This window comes from Arvicanthis niloticus, chromosome 19 (assembly GCF_011762505.2).
Source record: "Arvicanthis niloticus isolate mArvNil1 chromosome 19, mArvNil1.pat.X, whole genome shotgun sequence".
Taxonomy (NCBI): domain Eukaryota; kingdom Metazoa; phylum Chordata; class Mammalia; order Rodentia; family Muridae; genus Arvicanthis; species Arvicanthis niloticus.
In genome coordinates this window covers 5,048,172-5,063,232 of record NC_047676.1, presented here as the reverse complement: position 1 = coordinate 5,063,232, position 15,061 = coordinate 5,048,172, and the positions used below count along the sequence as shown (strand labels likewise).

At 47.7% G+C, this 15,061-nt stretch overlaps 1 protein-coding gene across 1 annotated transcript; it reads left to right on the top strand.

The window, feature by feature from the left end:
• Positions 1-250: 250 nt before the first annotated feature.
• Med10 (mediator complex subunit 10) lies at positions 251-13,682 on the top strand. The gene is made up of 6 exons (XM_076916336.1): positions 251-451; positions 6,450-6,585; positions 7,653-7,906; positions 9,522-9,605; positions 11,392-11,494; positions 13,167-13,682. Exons 2-6 carry the CDS (start codon positions 6,505-6,507, stop codon positions 13,263-13,265), a joined length of 621 nt encoding a protein of 206 aa, XP_076772451.1. The 5' UTR covers positions 251-451; positions 6,450-6,504; the 3' UTR covers positions 13,266-13,682.
• Positions 13,683-15,061: the final 1,379 nt, after the last annotated feature.

Below are 15,061 nucleotides of genomic sequence, written 5' to 3'. Positions count from 1 at the left end.
TAACTTTCAGAAGAAAGACTGATGGTTTCATAGGGATGCCTGGGATGCACAGGATGAATGACAGGCTGTATTTTTTTTTTTAAATACTTCAGAAGACTGCCCTAGCCCCTACTTTTTCAACAAAATTATTTTTTATTCATTCCATTGAGCAGCTGAGTTGACGTTCCCTTCCTAAGATTTTGAATGTGTCATGGTTACAGTGGAACTTCCAACGTGAGGTCATAATAGGTGGGCTGGCATCCAAAACCATGAGGTGAGGGTGACTCAAATCCAACAGGGACACCTGCCTGCAGGGGAGCTACAGTCTTCAGTCCGAGGTTCAGCTGGTGTCTACTAATGTGGCAACATTGGAATGAGCCATCTTGAAAGCAAGTCCTGTGACCTGTAGTGACTCCAGATGAGCAGAGAGGACATGCAGCAGAACTTTCTGGGAATGCGACACAGAGCCCAGGTGTGTGATGAACACTAAAATCTGAGGTTACAAACCACCATGTCTAGGAGATGTTTGCTACAGAGCAATTTGTTAATAGTTTGATGTTTTCACAACCACTTTCTTTTAAAAATATAATCAGTGATCTAAAATTGTCATGGGGATATATTGTGTATTAAGGATATTCCCCTCCACCCCTCATGGTAGCTAGAGATCTGCCTTCATCCAGCAAGGCCAGCAGTACATCTTTACTGTTTATCTCAAGGGTATATTCACTCCCCATCCCTGTCTCATAACTTAGCTCAAAGGGATCTGAACTACAGGTCTCTTCCACAAAATATCACACTCGTCCACTGTATTGATGACTTGCTGATTGAACCGAGTGAGCAAGAGGTTACAACCACTGTAGGCTTGTTGTTAGAGGATATGCACATCAGAGGGTGGGAAATAAATGTAATCAAAGGGTCTTCTTTCTGACATGAAAGACAAGCCATTCCACCTGGACCAAAAAAGAAACACTGTGTTCAATGGATCTATTTGAACTCTGGGGTTAGAACATTCCCCTCTTGAATATGTTACTCCAGTCCAAATCCCAAGTGATTTGGAAAGCTGGTAGCTCTGTTGGGGGCCTGGAACAGGAGAAGGCTCTTCAACAGGTCCAGGCTGCTGTGCAGGCTGCTCTATCACTTGGACCATATGATCGAGCAGACCTGATAGTACTTGAGGTATCAGTGGCAGAGAGAGATGCTGTGTGGAGCCTTTGGCAGGCTCCTGTAGGTGAATCACAAAACCTTGGAGTTTTGGAGCAAGGATCTACTATCATCTACAGATAAGTATTCTTCCTTTGAGAGACGTCTCTCATGCTGCTTGGTTTTACTGGAAACTGAACATTTGACAATAGCCCATAAAATTACCATGTCATCTGAACTGCCCATCATGACCTGGATATTACCTGATTCACCAAGCCTTAAAGTTGGTTGTACAGTCTGCAAAATTGTCTCTTTCTGGGACAACCTTGAAAGACATGAGTGAATGGAAATCTTCACAGTGGGTAGAACCTTGGGGAGCACACATGGTCTGAAATGGAAGGAGAAATGGCCAGATGTGCAGTCCTTTACTGATTCATAGGCTATAGGACAATGGATATAGTGTATATATAGACAATATATATAGTGTATATATATATTGGCTGGATAGCCTGGCACTAGGAAAGAGCATGATTGAAAAATAGATGAGAAAGACATCTGGGGAAGAAGCATATGGATAGATCTCTCCAAATGGGTAAAGGATGTGAAGATACTTGTGCCCCATGTAAATGTTCATTAAAAGGTGATTTCAACTGAGGAGGTTAATATTCAAGTGGATAAGATGACCCATTCTATGGACAGTCAGCCTCTTTCCCCAGCCATCCCTGTCATTGCTCAATGGGCACATGAACAAAGTGGCCATGGTGGGAGAGATGTGGATAATGCATGGGCTTGACAATATGGACTTTGGCTCACCAAGGCTGTCCTGGCTACAGCTGCTGCTGAGTGCCAGGTCTGCCAACAGCAGAGACCAACCATGAGCCCCAGATATGACACCATTTACCAGGGTGATCAGTCAGCAACTTGGTGGCAGGTTGACTACACTGGTCCACTTTCTCCATGGAAAAAACAATGCTTTGTCTATAATGGATAGACACTTATTCTGGTTACAGATTTGACTTTTCTACAAGAATGCTTCTGCCAAAACTACCATAGGTGGACTTTTATAATCCACTATCATGGTATTCCACACAGTATTGCTACATGTAACAACCGAGCTGCCCCACGTTGGGTGGCCAAACTGTAATGGCCTGCTCTGTTCCACAGGTCCAGGTCTAGCGAGAGAGAGAGGGAGAGAGAGAGAGAGAGAGAGAGAGAGAGAGAGAGAGAGAGAGAGGAGAGAGAGAGAGTGGGGGGCAATCGACGCAAAGAATGGAGACAAGACAGAGGGTCTGATCAAGTCTCTTTTATTGTGTCTCTCTCTCCTTTATTGTCTCTCTCATTGTCCCCCAGTATTCTCTCATATTGAAGAGAAATCTAGGGTATTTATAGGCTTTTGTCACGTGCCTTGTAGACATGTGGATACCACGTGCCTTGCAGGTGTGGATATGACGTAAGCCTTACAGGCGTCTATAGCGTGGATAGCACGTGCACAGTGCGCCTTGCAGGCGTGGATACTACGTGTGCCTTACAGGCATGTATGGCGTGGATAGCACGTGGACAGCACGTGAACTGCATGCCTTGCAGGCATGGATACCACGTGCACCTTGTAGCCAGGGGCAATAAACAGCAAAACAAAATATGTGGGATATCAGAGTGTGCTTCAGCTGTTGTAGGCTGTTGAAAAACAAGTCTCATGTCAGGGTATATGGCTTGAGATGGCTGCAAAGCTGATAGCCACTTTCTGCTAAAAGTCGGCTCCCAATAGCTACAGACAAAGGACTTGACTTTACCACCATAGAATCCAGTCCTCTTACCATGTTCCCCATTACTCTAAAGCAGCTCCTCTGATAGAAAGATAGAATGGCCCTTTGAAGAAAGTTATAGCTGGGTGGTGGTGGCACATGCCTTTAATCCCAGCACTTGGGAGGCAGAGGCAGGCGGATTTCTGAGTTCCAGGACAGCCTGGTCTACAGAGTGAGTTCCAGGACAGCCAGGGCTACACAGAGAAACCCTTTCTCTAAAATAAAAACCAAAAAAAAAAAAAAAAAAAAAAAAAAAGAAAGAAAGAAAGAAAGAAAAAAAAAGAAAGTTACAGTGCTAATCAGGCGTCCTGGAGGGCTGGGGTAGGGTTCTCCAGAAGGCAGTATATGCTTTGAATCAGCAGACATTGATATGGTACGGTCTCTCCAGTGGCCAGGATTCACAGATCCTGGAATCGAGGTGGTGGGAATGTTTTCACTCAGTATCACCCCTAGTGACCCACTAGGGATAATTTTGGTACCTCTACTCATGAGCTAAATTTTTGCTGGCCTAGACGTTCTGAACACACAGTGGAGCGCGCTCCCGCAAAGAGCCACAACCAACATTACACCGGATCTGAAGCTCAGACTTCCCCTCGGGCCACTGTGGGCTTTGGTGCCTGCATTAGTCAGGGTTCTCTAGAGCCACAGAACTTATGGAATGCCCCTATATGTTAAAGGAATCTATTGTCATGATTTACAGCCAGCAATCCAGCTAACCCAACCATGGGCAGCTGTGAATGGGAAGTCCTAGAATCTAGTAGTTGCTCAGTCCCACAAGGCTAGTTGTTTCACCTGCTCTTCTGTATAAGCCAGAATCCTGAAGAAGGAGGTTCCAACAGATGTGCTGGCAAGTAAGTGTAAGCAGGTGAAGAAGAGAGTGAGTCTTCCTCCTTCCAATGTCCTTATCTAGGCCTCCAGCAGAAGGTGTGGCTGAGATTAATGGTGTGTACCACCATTCCTGGATTTGGAACTTGCTCTGTCCCAGGCTGGCCTTGAACTCAGAGATCTGCTTGCCTCAGTCTCTTGGGATTAAAGGCGTGTACTACTCGCCTGGGCCTAAGCTTTTCATGGCCACTATGCCTCTGGATCTGGCTCACAGGTGTGCCCTCCATTTCTGGATTATAGTTCATTCCAGATGCAGTCAAGTTGACAACCATGAATAGCCATCACAATGCCCTTAAGCCCACAGGCTGAGAAAGGAGTCAAAGAGTTAGGAGGGGTGATTTATCCAGGTTACCAAGGGGGAACTAGATTGTTTCTCCACAATGGAGGGAATCTCATGTATGGGATCAGGAGGCCCTTTTGCACATCTCTTGGTGTTACTACGTCAGATGCTTAAAGTCAGTGGGAAACTACAGCAAAGCCCACCAGGCAGGACGACAATGGCCCAGACCTCTCAGAGATGAACGTGTAGGTCACTCCCTCAGGGACAGAATCAAGACCTGCTGAGGTGCTTACTGGGAGTAGAGGAAATACACAATGTGTAGTAAAGGAAGTTATACATGCCAGCTAAGGGCACAGAAGCAGTTGCAGAAATGAGGATTGTAATTAACATGAGTGTATTTGTCCTATTTTGTTAGTAACATGTTTGGGCATACAGACACACATATTGAGCTGATATTTGCATTTCCCCTCTATTCCATTGTCATATGATACAATATCACATTGATTGAGATATCAGTAGTCAAATGCCATAAATGTATGTATATTGTCACATTTAAGTCATAAGACACTAAAAGTAATCATTCTTCAAAGGACATTGGGCCATGTTATAGAACATACATGTTTGCAGCTGTGCATGGGATAGTTAAATTATGTCAGGTGGATTTATGACTTTGTAATTGTTCTCCTTTGTGAATTAAGTATGACATAAGGATTTGTGATTATGTGTGAAGTTGACAAGGGCTGAATTTGGGATGGCTAATCTTGGTTGTCAATTTGACTGCCTTTGGAGTAAACTGAACCCCAAGATGCTGGTCACCCTACTGAGGGATTATCTCTCTTTTTCCCCTCTTCCTTTTCTTTTTGAGATAGAGTTTCACTGTGCACTCCTGGCTATTCTGAAACTCTATGTAGAGTCGGTTTGCTTGGCCTCAAACTCACAGGGATCTGACTGCCTCTGCCTCCCAAACACTGGGACCACAAGTGTATGTTACCATACTCAGAGATATTAATCAGATTATTGAAAGCATCCTAAATCTGGGCCACACCTACTAGTAACTGCTCATAAGACATGGCAGAAAGAAATTTTGTCTGCTTGCTCTTACTCTCTCTGGCAAGTTCATCTCTCCTGTTGCTGGAACCTGTACTAAATCCAATGACCTCAGGATCCCAAAAGACGAAATCCTGGTAGCTCTCCAGGAATCTCCCAGGAATCCAGCAACAGATTGGGCACAGAAACATGCAGCCATGTGGAGTGAACAACTGGATTCTCAGCCTTTCCACCAGGAGTCAGTCATTGTTGTCTTACCCTCACCCCACCCTGTCAGCCACTCTAACACCACCTACATAAAACCAAATATACATGCCTTCAACACATCAGTTCTGGGTGCTTAGAGAACTGTAATGACTCTTCTTGGTGGTCAACTTGACTACATGTAGAGTTAACTGGAATCCAGAAACGGAGGGTGTGTCTGTTAGGGAGTTTTTACTTGGTTTGAAGTGGGTGGATTCATTTCTGCTCTGGACCTTTAAGATAAGAAGACACACACCTTTGATCTGGATATTGAGGCAGGGAGATGCAACTTTAATCTGGGTCACACCTTCTGCCAGAAGCCCATATAAGGACATGGAAGCAGGAAGCTTTTGTTCTTCGCCTGCTTGCCCTTGCCTTGCTAGCACATCTGTAGAGTGAAAAATTATAAAGGCCATTTTATGAAATATGTATAGATTTTTCGCCTTACAGAACTCGGAACTGAAAATAAGATTTCAGGCCTTCACATTCCAGGTGAAGGACACTTGCTGGATTACATTCCCCAAGCCTCGCCCAAGGCAGGAAGGCATTCCTGATTACAGATAAAGATGCTACCACCTAGGTGGGGCCATAGCCCTATAGCCGGAAAAAGTAAAGATAGTAATCTGAAATGGCAGGATAGGACACAATAGCATGGTGAAAACCACATTTTTGAGAAGAATGAGTGTGCAGAGTGATCTCACATGACTCTAGATCATTTGGGCTAGATTCTCTGAAATGTTCCACTGTTCTTGGTTACCCCTCCCTTGGTCTTCCCAGTGCTATGTTCAAAATTTGTAAAACAACCAATCATGTGTAAGCGCGCGAAAATGCCTTCCTCCCCCCACCCCATGCTATAAAAGACCTTTTAACCCACCACACGGGGCCAAAAACCCTGCTCTTGGAGCTAAAGAGCTTGTCGTTTTTGACCGCCGGCTCCTCCCCTAATAAACCTCTGCTGATTGCATCCAGGTATGGTTTCTTGTGATTTTTGGATGGTCTCGATTTCCGGAGGCTTGAGGAAGGGTCTCCTGAGTATGGGGGTCTTCACATCCATTCTTTCATTGGCATTACAGTCTACTTCTGTGGGATTCTAGTGTATACTGAAGACCAGCTGAGACATCCAGCGTCATGGACTGGACTAAGCGACTACTGGATTCTTGGACTTTCTATTCACCATCATCCATTGTTGGAGTACCCGGACAGCAGCCTGTAAGTCACTGTAATAAATTTAAATATTTAATATATATATTCTCCATTCTGTAAGTTCTGTTAGTCTAGAGAACACTGACTAACACAGAGAAGCCTTATACATCCCTTGGCACCCCCATTCTCCCTAGTCTTCTGTCTCATTTGTCCCCTTGTGCCTCCTTTCACGAAGATTGAAAGATTTACTTATATTTTTGCTTCTTGTCCCTCAGGACTGATTTTCAAAGTCACCACCCCTTATAAATCGAGCTGTGAAATGTTCCTTTTCTAGCACCTAAAAGTGTCTGTGGAAGTTTGAAGTTATCTGTTCTTTAATGTTTGATTAATTTAAAAAGTGACTTGAAAAGCAGCCAGGGCTTAAGTATTTCCCTCCTTTCCTCCCTCCTTCCCTTCCTCTGCTTGTTCCTTCCCTCCCTCCCTCCTCCCTCCCTTCCTTCTTTCCTTCCTCCCTTCCTTCCTTCCTTCTCTTCCTTCCTTTTTTTCTTTCTTTTTTTTTGAAAGAGATTGTTGCCTCCTGGCCACAATGTTTTAAAAAGCATAGCTTTATTTTGATTTCCAATGTAAATACATTTACTTACTATGTATTGTGTTTCTGTGTACATTGAGAGTGGGCATACTTGTGACACAGCACAAAGTATGGAGGTCAGAGGGCAGCTTACAGAATTCTGTTCTCTCCTCCTACCTCGTAGGATCCTAGAGATCAAACTCAGATTGTCAGGTTTAGCAGCAAGCGTCTTCACCCACTGAACCACCTCACTGGGCCCAGATATTTGTTTATCTTTTTAAAGAAAATTGCTTATAGCCCCCAAGCTTCCCAGATTATGAACATACAAGGTTCACTGTATCTAAATTATTGCCCTTCACTCTAGCTTTCTTCTTTCCTTCCCTGATGAAACTTGGTATTTTTCTTTATTGAAGGACGCTAGGTACCAGCTCAGAGTTTTCATTTTTGCCTCTTTACACATGCATCCGCTGTGTTTTCCTGGTTGACATTTCTCCCCACAATTTAGAAGCTTCCAAGCAGGTTTTTTCCCTTCAAAGACTTACCCCGTCCCTCGCCCCGCCCACAGCAGTCAGACCCCGCCCCCGGGGAGGCCCCGCCCTCGAGGAAACGGAAGTGGGCTTCCGGAAGCCGGAAGCGGGCGAGCGCTGTGGAACCGGAGTCGCTGGGAGCTGTGGCTAAGAGGCGGGCGGAGCCGGCGATGGCGGAGAAGTTTGACCACCTGGAGGAGCACCTGGAGAAGTTCGTGGAGAACATCCGGCAGCTCGGCATCATCGTCAGCGACTTCCAGCCCAGCAGCCAGGCGGGGCTGAGCCAGAAGCTGTGAGTGACGGCTCGGGGGCGGGGAGGGGGCTCGGCTCTTCTATGCGGAGCCCCTGCCCGCTGGCCTTTGGGACCCCACTGGGGCTCTTTGGCGTTTATCTCTGGACCCAGAGGGGAGGCCGGTTCCATCCTGATCGGACCTCACAGGGGAGACGTTCAGTCCTGACCAGGGGAAGCAGGCTCCATCCTGACCCCACTGGGGAAGAGGATCTGACCTCACCCCACAGGAGAGGAGGCTCAGTCATGACCCCCCGGGGGTGGAGGTAGCTCTAGGTCCACCCTGACCCCACAGGGGAGACCGGTTCCATCCTGACTGCACTGGGGAGGAGGATCCATCCTGACCACACAGGGGAGGCTGGCACCACTCTGACCCTACAAGGCAGTCTGGGACTACCCTGATCCCATAAGGGAAGGTAGGCACCACGTACACTTCACCCCATCCCACCGCACTGGGGAGCTTGACTTCACTCCTGACTTAAAGAGAAGCATGCACCTCGGGAGGGCCCCGAGCCACCTGCTGCATAGGCCTGGCTGTGGAAGAAGGCCACCATAGAGGGTTGATTTCTTGGCAATATCGTATGCTGGTCATGACGCCTGGCCTTGGAATGGCCTACAGGGAAACACAAAATGTTCAGGAGGCCTCACCGCTTATATATGGGACACTTCCCAGGGATTGGGACAGCTAGGTAATCTGGGCTGGTTCTGGAGGAAGCTGAGGTTAATCCAGGAGAGATGGGCCTTTTCCTTGCAGACTGCCTACTGCATTTAAGCTGGAGTCCACTTCTCCATGGTGTCTACTCTGAATAAAGTCCCAGTCAGTGACCTGCACTCCAGAAAGCTTTGCTGTCTTCACCTCCTTTCTGAGTTTAGAAGGAAAAATTATTAAGTATCTAAGCATATTTTGTAAGTCCAAAGCTGTCCCTAGAATCTTGTGGCAATTAAGGGTTCAGGTGTGAGCAGCACGGGGAGAAAGAAGCCTCTAAAGGGCAGCACCAGTCTCCTGACTTCCCTCTGATCCCAGCCATTGAGCTGCCTTGGTGATCCTGGGTTAGAAAGTTAACATGAAGTACAGGCAGAGCGAACAGGTAGCCAAGGCTCATCTAGTAGGCTGGGAAAAGGAAGCCAGCGCAGCCCCAGCAGAGACATACCCAGTCCAGCGGAAAGGCAAGGCTGCCTGCCTCTAGTGTCTGCACCTGCAAGTCTGCTCTCTCTGTGCTCCTCCCCGGAGTTGGGGCAACTTTATTTTCTGGACTGGGAGACTGCCCTAGAAACCATCTTTCCCCACAGTTGAGTCTCTTAAAGCTGAGTGCATGCATGTGTCTCAGCTGAGATGTGTACTAAGGTACAGAGTTGTGGTATCACTCCTCAAGGAGGGCTCTGTGGGACGGGAACAAGCTGGAGCATTGCCTAGACCAGAGCCTGCTGAGACCGGCTTGTTCTCTTATTCAGTTCCTGTGGCTATCATACCCAGCTGCCACATCAGTTATCTGGCCCATTGTCCCTGACCTTGGCCATTTTAACCCTGGGGACTTGAAGCACAGTGGCCAGGACAGTGTTGGGGTGTGCTGTGCCGTCCTCTGAGCTAACCACATCCCCCACTCTGCCTTTTTCCCAGGAACTATATTGTTACGGGCTTACAGGACATAGATAAGTGCAGACAGCAGCTGCATGATATCACGGTGCCTCTGGAAGTTTTTGAGTAAGTACCACTGGGTCTCTCTGATTCTTGGTTAGCTGTGTCAGTGAGTGTGAGGGAGGCAGGACGGCCAGTCCTCCAGGGTTGTAATGGGCTAGTGGGGTTAAAACAAGGATAAATATCACTCCAGGGTTGTGTTGTTAAGAACAGTGTCACGTGAAAATGAGGAATTAAAAGCCTGTTAAATATATAAAAATAGGTTTCTGAGTTCAATGGAGAAAGGACTTCAGGCCACAGAGAAACCTTGCAATTCCTTAAGAGCTGCACCTGGGTGTGGTGGCACAGGCCTTTGATGTTGGCACTTGGGAGGCAGAGGCACATGGACCTCTGACTTGGAGGCCAGTCTGGTCTATAGGGAGTTCCAGGACAACCAGGGCTACATAGAGAAACCCTGTCTTGAAAAAAAAAAACCAGTTGTGTGTGATATATATCCACAAACAAGGGAAAATAACGTAGTCTGGCCTTTGAGAAGCTTCCTGTGGTCAGCTCCACCTGGGAGGTGGTCCGTCCTCTGTTGGGTGGAAGATGTCTGTCCAGGTGGCTGTGGGGAGGCGTCTTTCTACCAGAGAGTCCTATAGACCTGTCGCAGCAGAGTCTTGGAGGAGAGTAGTCTGCAGACACAAAAGGAGCTGATGCTTTTGACTATTCACGAGGGACTGTGGACACAGCGTGGGAGGAATCTCTAGGCTCTTGTGACCTTGCCAGTGCACACGTGCTAGCACATGGACTTTCCAGAGCAGAGATGACGTAAACTCTTGGTGCTTCAGCCCAGTTTGACTTTGTGCATCCACAGAGGTCGGAGTCAACTTTTGAGCCTTAAGCACCACAGTCTCCCCTTGTGTTGAGGAGCCGCCTGTTTACTTAACACACCCGAATGATAGGTTTTCCAAGCTCTTGTGTTGCTTGAGATGTAACCAGATGCTGCGTTCATTACATTATTACAAAAATGTCAAAATGAAATGGAAACCCTACAAATTGTTATTTTTGCTATTTGTCATAAAGGCAAATTTATTGGATATTAACCTGAAGTGATTTATTGTTTTCCTTCTCTGGGTTTGTTCTCTTTTTTAATTGAACTTGGTGTGGTGGCGCCCTTTCTCCATAATGGACAATTACTATAGCTGAGTGATACAGATTTACCCAGTGTACAGAAATATCCAAGCAGTCTGTCCTTGAAAATCTGGATATTGTGGGCAGTGGGTTTTATGACATCAGGATATGATGGCGTTTTGGCTAAAAGTATTGACAGTGTCAAGACAGTCTTGTACTGTAAACTCACTGGAGAGAAACACCCTGTTTATTGGGTCCCTAGAGTGTCTAATAATGCAGTGTACTGAGAAAACCCTCTCCCACCTCGTGGACACTGTGTCCTGATATGGCTCTGAGGCTCCTCCCATTCTGACTTGTCCACACAGCATGTCCTGAGTAGTCAGGCTGACCTGAAGTGGAGGCTGCATCTCAGCTGTGCCCGTCACAGATGTGACACAGATGTGAGCTCCTGCAGCAGTGTACTTACCACGCTGTTTGAGAACCCAGAAGGGAGTATCAGGGGTGTGTGTTGTGTTCTTTTTTCATGCACTGCATTTGAACATAAGTGCTAAACAGATGTGAATGAGTGTGGCTTGTGACACCTTCTGGGGTTCATAAGTGATCATTACTTGGTTTCATGAACTGCTAAAAGAAATAGAAAGAGAATCTTGGAGACATTAAGAGTTTAAACGCCCCTGGTTCCTGGACTCTGAGGCTAGGTGAGTTGGCTGTGTGGTTATTGTGATGCTCTTGTTTCCAGATACATCGATCAAGGCCGGAATCCCCAACTCTACACCAAGGAATGCCTGGAGAGGGCTCTGGCCAAGAACGAACAAGTCAAGGGGAAGATCGATACAATGAAGGTGAGGCAGGAAGGAGGGCGTGTCTGCATACAGAAAAGGGGGCTCCTAGCAAGGACTGCCACAGCGGGATTTTGTGCATGTGCAACAGCTGACACTGAGTGTCAGTGCGTCCTGTGGAAAACAAGAAACACATGACAGTCTGACAGTGAAGAAAGGCTGCGTCTATCTGGCAGTGTCCCTGTGGTTTTCCTGTCTGTCTCCCCTTGGGTAACATCTGACATCAGTGTGCCTGTTGTGATTCTGGGTAGACCCTGACTGGAGGCCTTTCCCGTGCTAATGGTGCCGCAGTTGGAGGATTCTGGGTGGTTTATGTTCTGTCTCTAGCCTCTGACCCTGAACTCCTCACTGTTTTCTACATTGTGACACTACACAGAGGATGTGGCTGTTCTAGGAGCTGTGTCTTGACATGAACTATAGTTTGCTCATTGTGGTCACTGATGGTGCTTGCTTTTCAGATGAGCACACTGCGTTGCTGCAGTGACTGCACTGTGTACCCTTGTGTTTCCTGGGCTCCCTGTTAGGCTCCAGGCCCTGTTTGGGACTGTGTTCTCCTCAGCCTAGAACTCACGGTCCCTCTGCAGTGAGCCTCCCCCTCAGCTCAGCCAGCTTTCTTCCTCTGAGCGCTCAGCCCGGCCTTCCTTAGTTTCTTTCCTCGGTGTGCTGGTTGGGGTGTCTGTATCCTCTCTACCCACTGTCCCCTCGGCCTGCTGCTGCACGCCATCGTTGCATGCTCGGCCTGTGCCACTCACTGCTTGTCTGATGCCAGCCTGGTTGTGTCTGCTGTGTGCAAGCAGCACAGAGAGCCTGCTGCTTGAAGTGAACAAGGGACTGTTAGATCACATGCTGCAGAAGTGGGGTTGGACAGGTGAACACGCAGCCCATGTGTCATCTCTCCTGTCAGCTTGGGCTGAGGAGTTCCTGGACGCCCAGCAGAAAGCCCCTCTGGACAGTGACTGGCCGTATCTTAGACACACTGCCTTGGGCTGTGCTGGAGTGCACAGCCCAGTGATGGGTGCCCATGGTTACTCTTCCCTGAGCACCTGTAGCTCTTGGTGTCATCTCTTACCTGAGACCTGTGACCATCTCAGGGCACACTGCAGCCTGCATGTCCCCAGTGGGCACCAGTTACACAGCTTTTCAGTTGTTGCAGTGGGGTAGCGTGTGTCTGTGTGACACTGGCCCTGTGGCCCTGAGAGTAGAGGCTTGGGTACAGCCATGGTACAGTCCTCTAGACTAGGATAATCAGCTGTGAGGGATAGGTGGCTGGGGAGTGGCTAATGCAGTTCCAGGGCTGCAGGAAGTGTAGATGTTTGCACACGTGACCTGTGTCATCTGTGAGTAGTCGCTTCAGTGAGCACTAAGGTTCGGGTGTGTGCTGCCTGCAGAAGTCCTCTTCACTGTACTGGGAGCACCTGGTTGGAGGTGCTGGGTTTTTTCTTCTTAAGGCAGAAGGAAGGAATTGTCTTAAAGATACAATCCCCTTTCAGAGAGGTGGTGCCCTTGTAACAAGTTAACTGCAGACATCTTGTAGTTGACTCTGTGTGTTAACTTGTGGAAGATAAGTGTCCTGGCTCCATCCCTCTGGGTGGCTCAGTGGGATTCTGGGTTGCTTGGATGGGGTGTGTTGTCTATATTTTGGATTTTTTTTGACACAGCTATTTTTTGTTTGTAGAAATTTAAAAGCCTACTGATTCAGGAACTTTCTAAAGTGTTTCCAGAAGACATGGCCAAGTATCGGAGCATTCGGGGGGAAGATCATCCACCATCCTAAGTGTGATGACCCCCACATCCTTTTAATAACCGGACTGACCCAGTGAGAAGCTGTGCCTGCCAATGCTGCCTTCCAGCCACGAGAACTGGCCTTGCCCCTACCTCCTGTTTCTGTCGTTTGACCTTGTGGGACTCTGGGGCTGGGGGAGCAGAGCTGTGTCCAGCTGTCCCTGCAGCTCTCAGACCCCTGGTGACCTCTTCTTTCTCCAGGGGAACAGGCAGGAAGACAGGCTCGCTGAAATGTGAAATGGGATTGGGCTCCTACTTGGCATTTTCTTTTTGTGTATGCTGTTGTTACACTGTCCATAAGAGAGAACTTGGTTTTATATTGTACATTTTCAGATGTTGTGCATACGAACATAACTGTTTTCATGGGCTTCAACTAGACATAATAAAGTGTAAAGATTTACATAGCTCATTTCATGTACTTCTGTAACATTCCTCAAATGTTCAACAGCATATTTTGTTCCTGTAGAACAGTCAGCTATTAATTTCTTTAAGTGTGATAATATTCTTTAAACAGTGTTTTCTTCAGGTAGAAAAGCTACGTGCAGCTGAGAGCTCCCTTTCCCACACACAGCCTTTCTTAAAGGTGTGTGTACTAAATACAGACTCCTCAGTATTGGAGCCTGCTGCAGAGCAGGGCTGCTCACCTGGTGTGTGGATGGACCACGGGGGTCTGCTGCTCACCTGGTGTGTGTGTGTGAGCATGTACCACAGGGGTCTGCTCACCTGCTGTGTGTGAGTATGGGCCATGGGGGTCTGCTTCTCACCTAGTGTGTGTGTATATGTGTATGGACCACGGGGGTCTGCTTCTCACCTGGTGTGTGTGTGTGTGTGTGTGTGAGGATGAACCATGGGGGTCTGCTGCTCACTTGGTGTGTGTGTGTGTGTGTGTGTGTATGGACCACGGGGGTCTGCTGCTCACTTGGTGTGTGTGTGTGTGTGTGTGTGGATGGACCATGGGGGTCGGCTTCTCACCTGGTGTGTGTGTGTGTGTGTGTGGATGGGCCTCAGAGTCTGCTGCAGCTTCTTCATTTCAGTGGATCTGTGGACTGGTAGAGCATCAGACAGGACATTTGAGGCTGGTTTCACGATTAAGATGGGCTGGGAGCCTTCTGGCTAATTTGCTTCCTCCTATTTTCTCACTGTTGTGAGGGTTGGAGTCCCGATAACCCCATCGAGGACACAGATATTTGTTATGTTCATAATAGGGAGAGATAAAGGGCAGTGATGTAAGTTTCTATCAACAGTGGTTTATGTGGTGGAGGGTTATGGTCAGAAACATGCGCGTTGGCAAAGAGACGGCCAGGGCTATCATGTAATCAGGTACATGTGTTCAGGAAACATTAGCTAGGGGCTTTTTATTCCGTGCGTGTCTGAGAGCTTCTCCTAGATGGTCATCTGCCTACTGTTGGGAGGCCACTTCTGGCCCTCTGCAAGCTGAGGTGTGGGAGTTCTCAGTGCTGGTGTTCCCAGGCCAGCGGTCACTACCCTTGTCTGGACAGGCTCATCTCATGGTCCCATCTCAGGCCAAGGTTCCAGGTTCACTCTAAACCGTACATCCTCCCAAGTGCATCCTAGCCTTGTCCTGACCAATTTCATTTTCCTTTCCACATGACCTCCTCAGGAGCCTGCACACACTTCATTCACTTCATTACATCTGCTCTCACACCAGGCTCCAGTGTAAAAACACTAACATTAGCTCACCTCAGACTGTAAGCCCGCTAGCCTGTGCAGTCACAGTGACTAGTCTGGTCTCAAAACACTGTGGAGCAGCGTCTTCATTCTCAGCTT

What these genes read in the sequence shown, in the direction of transcription:
- Med10 (XM_076916336.1), top strand. Translation starts at nt 6,505, where the DNA reads ATGGACTGGACTAAGCGACTACTGGATTCTTGGACTTTCTATTCACCA. An exon ending in GAGTACCCGGACAGCAGCCT is followed by an intron (nt 6,586 to 7,652) that starts GTAAGTCACTGT and finishes CCCCGCCCACAG; the next exon opens with CAGTCAGACCCCGCCCCCGG. An exon ending in GGAAGATCGATACAATGAAG is followed by an intron (nt 11,495 to 13,166) that starts GTGAGGCAGGAA and finishes TTTTGTTTGTAG; the next exon opens with AAATTTAAAAGCCTACTGAT.